Source organism: Acartia tonsa, unplaced genomic scaffold (genome assembly GCF_053477335.1).
Source record: "Acartia tonsa isolate MP-2025a unplaced genomic scaffold, ASM5347733v1 sca2, whole genome shotgun sequence".
NCBI lineage: Eukaryota > Metazoa > Arthropoda > Copepoda > Calanoida > Acartiidae > Acartia > Acartia tonsa.
The window spans coordinates 126,674-136,447 of record NW_027649596.1 but is presented as its reverse complement, the minus strand read 5'-3'; the positions used below and the strand labels follow the sequence as shown (position 1 = coordinate 136,447).

General features: G+C 32.4%; 2 protein-coding genes across 3 annotated transcripts; both read left to right on the top strand.

Moving 5' to 3' along the window:
• Window positions 1–236: 236 nt before the first annotated feature.
• LOC145310481 (uncharacterized) lies at window positions 237–2,084 on the top strand. The gene is made up of 2 exons (XM_080150432.1): window positions 237–337; window positions 773–2,084. The coding sequence occupies exon 2, from the start codon at window positions 798–800 to the stop codon at window positions 1,917–1,919; it is 1,122 nt and encodes a 373-aa protein (XP_080006558.1). The 5' UTR covers window positions 237–337; window positions 773–797; the 3' UTR covers window positions 1,920–2,084.
• Window positions 2,085–7,077: 4,993 nt separating this feature from the next.
• Window positions 7,078–9,758, top strand: LOC145310493 (uncharacterized). 2 transcript variants are annotated; one of them, XM_080150441.1, is made up of 3 exons: window positions 7,078–7,136; window positions 7,693–7,755; window positions 8,621–9,752. In XM_080150441.1, the coding sequence occupies exon 3, from the start codon at window positions 8,646–8,648 to the stop codon at window positions 9,246–9,248; it is 603 nt and encodes a 200-aa protein (XP_080006567.1). In that variant the 5' UTR covers window positions 7,078–7,136; window positions 7,693–7,755; window positions 8,621–8,645; the 3' UTR covers window positions 9,249–9,752. The 2 variants fall into 2 exon arrangements, with proteins under 2 accessions (XP_080006567.1, XP_080006568.1); XM_080150442.1 differs by lacking the exon at window positions 7,693–7,755 and having other exon boundaries at window positions 8,621–9,758.
• Window positions 9,759–9,774: the final 16 nt, after the last annotated feature.

Genomic DNA, 9,774 nt, shown 5'->3' with positions numbered 1-9,774 from the left:
ACACATGTTTAGTGAATATTATCGTACTACTACTATTTTTAAACCTTAAAACTTACACACGGAATTTTAGCGCAACCTACTCCTCCCTTTATAATATTTCAACTAAACGTGTAGATACTGTTTCTGTTTATACATTTTTTCTGTCCTTGAATGCAAAAATGTGTATACCTTCTTTAGTTTTTTAAAACCAATTTATATTTCTCATGATTAAAATTGTGTTACTTATAAAATAATTATTTTATTTATTTTCAGACTGAATTAAAATGAATTGAAAATCTAAGATTATAAAAAAACACAAAGAAGGAAAAAAAGAGAGATTTGAGTTTAGCAAAGTAAAGTAAGTTAGTTTTCTATATTACAAATATTATGTAGCAGAATCTTTAGAATATCAATAATTAACCAAAAATAAGTTTTTAAAAGTTGATTCCTACGTAATTAATGATGAATTTGCCCTGAAAATAGGCAAAAAACGGCTAAACGGCTGAACTGCCGCCACTTTTCTAACTTTTTGTTCGATTTTGGGAAAATAGACCTACCATGGATTACTCATGCAAAATTTCAGATCGAAATTCGAATGCTAAGTACCATTTAATCACTAATTACGAGATGGTTGCACTAACCCCCGGCCCCCCCCCCCCTTATATATAGGGTAACTGATATACCAAAACTGTTTTACCAGTATTTACAGTATTGTAATTATTATAATTTTTAGGGCTGAAAATTGTTATTTCCATTTCTACACAAGTATTGCATTAAATACTATTTATTCCAGGTGCAAGAACAATTAATAATTCATCATGAACAAGTGTCATATCTGCTCCAAGGAATTCTCTAGAAAAAGTGATTTGACAAGGCATATGAGAATTCATACAGGAGAGAAGCCATTCAAATGTGATTTTTGTGATAAGGCATTTTCAGACAGTAGTGACTTGAATAAGCACAAGAGGATCCATACAGGCGAGAAGCCATACTCATGTGATTCATGTGAAAAGGCTTTCTGTACTAATCCTCAGCTAACACTTCATAAAAGGATCCATACAAAAGAGAAACCATACTCTTGTGATACATGTAAAAAGTCATTCTTGCAACAACGTGATTTAACTGTACATAAGAGGATCCATACTGGTGAGAAGCCATACTCTTGTGATACATGTAAAAAAGCTTTCACACAAAAAAATAATTTAACTGTCCATAAGAGGATCCATGCAGGTGAGAACCCATACTCTTGTGATATATGTAAAAAAGCTTTCACACAAAAAAGTAATTTAACTGTCCATAAGAGGATCCATGCAGGTGAGAAGCCATACTCATGTGATAAATGTAAAAAAGCTTTCCGTATGGTGGGTGATTTAATTCGTCATACCAGGATCCATACAGGTGAGAAGCCATACTCCTGTGATAAATGTAAAAAAGCTTTCCGTATTGTGGGTGATTTAACTCGTCATACCAGGATCCATACAGGTGAGAAGCCATATTCTTGTGACAGTTGTAAAAAAGTATTTATTAACATTGGTGACTTGATAAAGCATAGAAGGATCCATTCAGGAGAAAGGCCTTATTATTGTGATTTTTGTCAGAGATCTTGTAAATCAAGCTCAGACTTATCAATACATAAAAAGTCCACTAAACATCTAAAGAATTTAGAATCTACTAAAAATACAGTTCCTCCTTCTGCTTCTACCAGTTTTGTTGATTGTGGTGAAGCTGATATTAAACTAGAAATAAAAGAAGAATTAAAAGAAGAAACTCTTGATGAAGATCCTCTCTCTATCAACATGGAGGCTGAGAATGTTGAAGAAACTATAAAACATGAAATAGAAGAAGAAAGTCTGGATAAAGATTCACTTTCTTGTGAACAGAATTTGGATGATGATTATATAAATTCTATTGACATTGTTGAGCACAAAATGAGAATATGATAAACTAAATGCTAATATGTAAATATTTATTCATAGTAGATTTAATTTTTATAACAAATATTTTTGATTAATGATATCGTGTATATACTTTTTTTTACTTTTCATCATTCAATGTTAATTATTTTTATTTAAGTATTTTTTGTATTTTATTTTGCTCTGATATAATTTCTTTAAAATCTAACTTTGTATCAGTACTTGTTATTTTACTATTTGCATTCTTCTCTTATTGAATGGGTAACATTATATTCATCTTAGATTGTGTATTACATTATACTTAATATTTTTCAGATAAAACAAGTTAGATAGAGAAAGTAGAATTCTTGCAGTAAATAAATAAGAAAAATCAGGTAAAAATGATTTCTTGCATAAGTTATTCCACGAATAATATGATCACATGTGTTTGTCTGCTATTATCACTGAACCAATTGAGTTCTCTACTTTATATTTAGGCTTTATATTGGTCCATGCAGTGTTGCGGATTAACATTGATTGTATCCGGATCCTCCAAATTTGGTCAGTGCGGATCCTTGACAATAAAAATAAAATCACCAAATTTTTCAAAAAATATTTATTCTTTAATCTCGAAGTCAAAAATACTTTTGATTTTCAAGTCTGAACCTAAAGAGTGTGGGAGTGAATCAACTGATCCTTACAAGGTTACCAGATATTTCAAAATTTGTAAGTGACTATTTTAAATAAATTTAGGTAGATTTTTCCATAAATTTATACCCCCGGATCCGCATTTTTTTGCATTTGCGGATCCGGATCTGGATCCTTGGACTCAAAATAATGCGGATCCTTGCGGATCCGGATCCACAACACTGGGTCCATGGATGGTTTTAGACTAGCTTGTTTTTAGATTTATATTTCTTCCCTCCTATTTTGAATTTAGAGCCCCTTTAATCTATGTTCGTAGTCACATATTTAAATATTTCTCCATTTTATACTTTCCCTTTAAAAAAAATATTATTTGCCTAGATCTTAAAAGACTATAGTTAGAAATACATCTTTTATTATACTACCTAACTTTATTCATAGATTACACTTTTTTTTACTAATTTGTTTAAGATATCAAAACTAATTTTAATTTAGCGAGAAAAGGCAAACAAAATCCCCAAATATTTGCTTGATAATTCACTTTGCCCGTTTGTCCTCCCATAATTTTTTTATAGTAGAGTTTTCATAGAAAATACTTTTAATATTTTGATAGTCCTACGGACATAACCTTGAATATAGAGTAGCTCTTACAATGAAATACTAAATGCTTAAAATTATTATTTTAAATTTTAAACAGGTATTCATTAAATATTGTTTATCCCAGGTGCAAGAACAGTCAAGAATCCATCACGAACTTGTGTCATATCTGAAGCAAGGAATTCTCTAGAAAGGACAATTTAACAAGACATATGAGAATTCATACAGGAGAGAAGCCACTCAAATGTGATACATGTGAAAAGGCATTCACATAAAGTGGTGACCTAACAAAACGCAAGATAAATCATACAGGTGAAAAATTATTCCATACAAATAGAGGCTTAACTTTTCATAAGAGGATCCATACAGGAGAGAAGACACACTTTTGTGAATTATGCCAGAAATATTATATCTCTAGTTCACATCTCTTAATACATAATAAATCAGCTAAACATCTCCGGAAGTTAGAATCTCTTAAAAACTCAGTTCTACCTTCTGCTTCTACCAGTTTTGTTGATTGTGGTGAAGAAAATAAAAGAAGAATAAACTCTTGATGAGGATCCTCTTTCTATCAACATGGAGACTGAGAGTGTGAAAGTAATTATAAAAGAGGAAATAAAGGAGGAGGAAGGAATTGAGAGTGAAGAATTTGTTTAACTAAATAAAAATGTATGATAAATGCATGAACCTAAATTGCGAACCTACCTACCTAAAAATATTTTGTTTCAATATCTTTAAAAGCAGGGTGTCGGAGCAGGGTATAATTTTGATGCGGCTCTGGCTCCAGCTCCGGCTCCAGCTCCAGCCCCGGCTCCTACCTTAAAATTAATATATCAATTTTTTTCATTATTTAATTTGATAAAATAAAATAAATATTATAAAATAGTTTGCTTGGTATTTTCCTCTTAGTATTATTTTTAGCGATTTCGAAATTTTGAGTACCCCCCCCCCCCCCCCCCCCCAACAACAAAATAATAATTTAAGTAAACTATTATTAGGTTGGACAGGAAGGAAGGGAGGGGTGGGAGGGAGAAAGGGTATATAGAGAGCGAGACATGAGCCTTGTCTCCTTAGTCTACCATGGCAACCAGTTAAGAAACTCAGTTCCGCACTACAAGCCAGTCAGAGGTAGACTAACCTTACAAACTGTCACTACGCGTTTAGATACCCTCTCTCCCACCCCTCCCTCCCTTCCTGTCGAACATTCTGCTCTGGTATTCGCTAATAAAATCCAACCAATAACAGCCACTCTTATTCTGGCACCCTCATAAGTTAGAATTGGAGAGCGAGTGCTCTCTCTCACGCACTTAAATGGGACACATACCTAATATAAATATTATATAAATTGCACAGTTATGTCATTACAGTTAACTAACACTCTTTAGTCAGGAAGTTTACCAAAAATTTTCGCCATGAATATTCAACGAACATATGTGGCCGCAGCGCTTGGCTCCCTAGCCTATAACCTAACCTAACCTAACCTAAAATAGTTTTTAGAAAATTAGAAAATTAAAGTACCCCCGACAACGAACATCTGTGGCCGCAGCGCTCGGCTCCCTAGCCTATAACCTAACCTAACCTAACCTAAAATAGTTTTTGAAATTTAGAAAATTAAAGTACCCCAGACAACGAACACCCGTGGCCGCAGCGCTCGGCTCCCTAGCCTAACCTAACCTAAAATAGTTTTTGAAATTTAGAAAATTAGAGTACCCCGACATCAAGTTTTGGACAAGGCAAAAAGGCAAGCTTAAATTTAATTCAATAACGTGTCCGCTTTGCTCGGCTTCCCAACAGCACGGACACGTTATTGAATTAAATTTAAGCTTGCCTTTTTGCCTTGTCCAAAACTTTTCCTCCAGCGGCGTTCTATCCAGATATCTGTCGGGGGGGGGGGGGGGGGGTGCACTCAAATTTTCAAAATTGATAAAAAATTTTCTAAGAGGATAACGCCATTTGCTTTTATTTGATTAAAGCTATATTAAAGCTGTCTATTTGTTAAGTAACAATAGTTTTTCAGTTTATTATATGGAAATAGACCGTTGCCTTATAATAATATTACTTTGAAAAATCATTTTTAGCTAATCCGGAGCCGGAGCCGGAGCTGTTTTTTGAAAGTTACCAAAACTTGGGGTAATTAGTGACACAACCAAAAAGATTTCACCCAATTATCTCTAAAACTAAGTGAGTAGCACCCAAAATAAAATTGCTGGTATGTCGTGTGACGAGTCACCACATTTCCCCCCCCCCCCCATTTATCCAAACCGTTGCCTTATAATAATATTACTTTGAAAAATCATTTTTAGCTAATCCCCCCCCCCCCCCCCCCATTTATCCAAACCTAAGTTTTAGGAATACTAATTGAAATATATTGTATAACCTAATTATATGTTAACTAAAATGTGTACTACACATTGTGTAGATACTGTTTCTGTTTGTACTTTTTTTATGTTCTTTTGTTTTTGTTCTTTTTGTCTTCCTTCTTTAACTTTTGTTCCCCAATTTATTTTCTTGTGTATATTCAATAAAGAGGGGGGGGGGGTGAATGCAACCTTCTCGTAATCAATGATTAAATGGCACTTAGAATCCGAATTTCGTTACGTAACATGAGTAATCCTTGATAGGTATATTTTCCCTAAATGGAACAAAAAGTTTGAAAAGTAACGGCTGGCGGCTCAGCCGTTTAGCCATTTTTTTTTTGCTATATTCAGGGCAAATCCGTCACGAAACCTTTCTCCACATAATACTCTTTGCCGATCCAAAACGTTTTCAAATGGTTCTAGCCAGTAGTTGCTGGTATTCGAAATTTAAAAAATAGTTTTTGGTATCATTTCACATGATTTGAATCAAAAATATGTTTCAATAAGTTGATTCCTACGTAATTTATGACAAATTCGCCCTAAAAATAGCCAAAAAACATCTAAACGGTTTCTAGTTTAATATCAGCTTCACCACAATCAACAAAACTGGCAGAAGCAGGAAGTGGAACAAATAGACACACAGCCTTCTACTTTTATATAGCTTTAATCAAATAAAAGCAAATGGCGTTATCCTCTTAGAAAATTTTTTATCAATTTTGAAAATTTGAGTGCACCCCCCCCCCCCCCCCCCCCCCCGACAGATATCTGGATAGAACGCCGCTGGAGGAAAAGTTTTGGACAAGGCAAAAAGGCAAGCTTAAATTTAATTCAATAACGTGTCCGCTTTGCTCGGCTTCCCAACAGCACGGACACGTTATTGAATTAAATTTAAGCTTGCCTTTTTGCCTTGTCCAAAACTTTTCCTCCAGCGGCGTTCTATCCAGATATCTGTTGGGGGGGGGGGGGGGGGGTGCACTCAAATTTTCAAAATTGATAAAAAATTTTCTAAGAGGATAATGCCATTTGCTTTTATTTGATTAAAGCTATATAAAAGTAGAAGGCTGTGTGTCTATTTGTTCCACTTCCTGCTTCTGCCAGTTTTGTTGATTGTGGTGAAGCTGATATTAAACTAGAAATAAAAGATGAAGAAACTCTAGATGAAGATCCTCTCTTTCCCAATATTGAGGCTGAGAATGTTGAACAAACCATAAAACATGAAATAGAAGGAGAAGAAATTGAGGATAAAGATTATATTTCTTGTGAAAAGAATCCTGATGAAGATTATATAAATACGATTGACATTGTGCAACATAGAATTGAATATGATTAACTCTATTATAGCATTAATTGTACCAAAAAATAAATAGAAAAAATATGAGAGCTCCATTTTCAGAAAACTAAATTTTTTTAATGAAAAGACAATATACCTATTACATACCTACAAAGTTATTATTTTCTTTGTTATATAAACAAGAACTTTTTCACTCTGTTTATTTTCTTACACACTTTTAAGTTAATTAAATAAGGATTTTAAAGTTATCTCTCTGTGTAAATCTGTGTTTTCTGTACATACAATTTTTTTATTTCTTGAATATTTTTATGTTTTCAGAACATAAAAATGAAATTTGATTACATGGAATAATAAGAATATCACAAATTAAAACAGGTATTTGGACACTCCGTAGTTATTAGGTTAGGCATTGGAGTGAGGCCTAGGTTATTAAGTAACAATAAAGGATTTCTTTTGGAATGTATTTTAAAGGACATGCATTTCAACTTTAATTTAGTGACCAACACATATTTTTTTCATTTACAAGACATATACACCTGAAAGAGTTTCATTTTTTTACCACATAGTTAAATAAAGATAAATAAGACTTAATAATCTAATTCTTATGTTACATTCATCTTAGATATGTGTCTTAATAACAAAAAATTAACAGAAATCCATTTTAGAGTGCTCAATTATCAAATACTAGATATTGATATGTACTCTTGTAACTTAGGTTTTCAGTCAATTCACTGAAATGTTATCTTTAATTATCACAAACTATACGTTTTTGGGTGTACCTTAAACTTTGAAGTGTAAAAGTTAATTTTTAATTCGAATATCTTAATTGCCAAACCATAATTATCATATTCTATAAAAAAAAAACATTTGAAGGTTTCCTATTCCGATTACCTCAACTCGTTAAAATAATAATTATATGTTGTTATTTCAGGTAGATTATAAAGTGAAATAAGACTTAATTCAATATAAACACATAAAAAAAGAAAAAACATAGGTAAGTTTTACTTTGGCAAATTTTAGAACAGGGGTGTATATTCTGCACAAGATTTATTTTTTTCCCCTGCTACAAAATTTTTTATTTTTCTTCCCCCCCTAGTTTTTTCTCACAGTCACCAAGTAGGGGGAAAATGGAAAAATATTTAAAGAACTCTATATTTTCTTTATTTTATCCCTCCTACCACACATTTTAAGTTTTTTCACCAAGGAGGGGGGGGGGGGGGGGAAATGGAAAAAATAGTTTCAGTTTTCTTAATTTTTACATTTTTTTCCCTCCAACCACTTATTTTTTATTTCCCCCCCCCCCCCCTGAGCAGGGGATCCTATGTAGAATATACACCCCTGTTTTAGAAAGCAGATGTCTGTTTATCAATATAAAAGACTTTGATTAACAAGGAATTAATACAAGGAATGATTTAGTTTTTTAAAAGAATCTTAGAAATCTTAATAAAAGTCTTGTATGTTAAAGTGTTGTAACTTCCCTTAAAGTACCTAGTCAAGCTCAGAATCATACCCCCTCTATTTTGTGGGTTAGTCTTTCATATGTTTGTGTTTTACTTAAGGTAATATTTGCTTAGGGTAGCACCGCACGGATATTACACCACAGGAAAGATTAGGCATTAAGAATACACCCACACCTTGTTCTTAATTTATTTTACAAAAAAACGTGCATACGCTTTCTAGACAATCTTTCAATATAAGGGAAATCACCTAAATAAGAACTAATGTAGCTGGTTTAACACACCCCCCCCCCCCCTCCACTCATTTTTGAGCACTGCTAATTATCAAAGATAAATAATACAGGTAAAGAATAATTTTTTCATTTTCTACCCAGGATTTCTATTAAATGATATTTATTTCAGGTGTAAGAACAATTAAGAATCCATCATGAATACGTGTCATATCTGCTGCAAGAAATTCTCTAAAAAGAGTGAATTAACAAGACATGTGAGAATACATACAGGAGAGAAGCCATACTCATGTGATGTATGTAAAAAGTCTTTCTCCCAACCTAGTTCATTAAATGTCCATAACAGGATTCATACAGAAGAAAAGCCATATTCTTGTGATACATGTAAAAAGGCTTTCTCACGACAAAGTCTATTAGCTGACCATAAGAGGATTCATACAGGAGAGAAGCCATACTCTTGTGTATTATGCCAGAAATTTTATTCCTCCAGTTCAAACATGAGAGTACATAATAAATCATCTGGACATCTCAAGAAGTTAGAATCTACTAAGAATAAAGTTCCACCTTCTACAAGTTTTGTTGATTGTGGTGAAGCTGATGTTAAACTAGAAATTAAAGAAGAAGAAACTTTTCATGAGGATCCTCTGTCTATCAACATGGAGGCTGAGAGTGTGGAAGAAACTATAAAACAGGAAATAGAAGAAGAAATTCAGAATAAAGATTATCTTTCTTGTGAACAGAATCCTGATGAGGATATAATTACTACAATTGATATTGTGGAGAATAAGATTGAGATATAATGTATATTTTCTCAGGGGATATTTAACATTGACTTCAAAATGTATATGATTATTTTTTTTACCTATTAGAAATAGCACCTACAATGCCCCTTACATGTAGTTGCTACCTAATTGCTACCCAGTACTTATTTTAACTTAAACTATAAAAGAATAGTATAATTTCTTTTACTCAATTTATTTCCAAAGATTTCTTATATTTATTTGATTTTATTCCAACTAAATCATGTAAATAGATACTGTATAATATCTTATTTTTTTTTTGTGTGAAAACCAAAACATTTTATACTTCAATGTTGAAATCAAATAGGTATGACCTGACATCTAGGAGTTATTATTTCAAAAATCTTTCAAACCCTAACTCACTATTATGAATTCATAAATGTTTAGTTATTATTTTGTTACTGCCTTCTATTTTGATATTAGATCAATTGCATCATTATAATTTCTAAGAATAACAAAACTAATATTACCTCTTTAATGTTTTATTCAGCAAAATATTTCTTAATTTTAAAATTAATATATATCT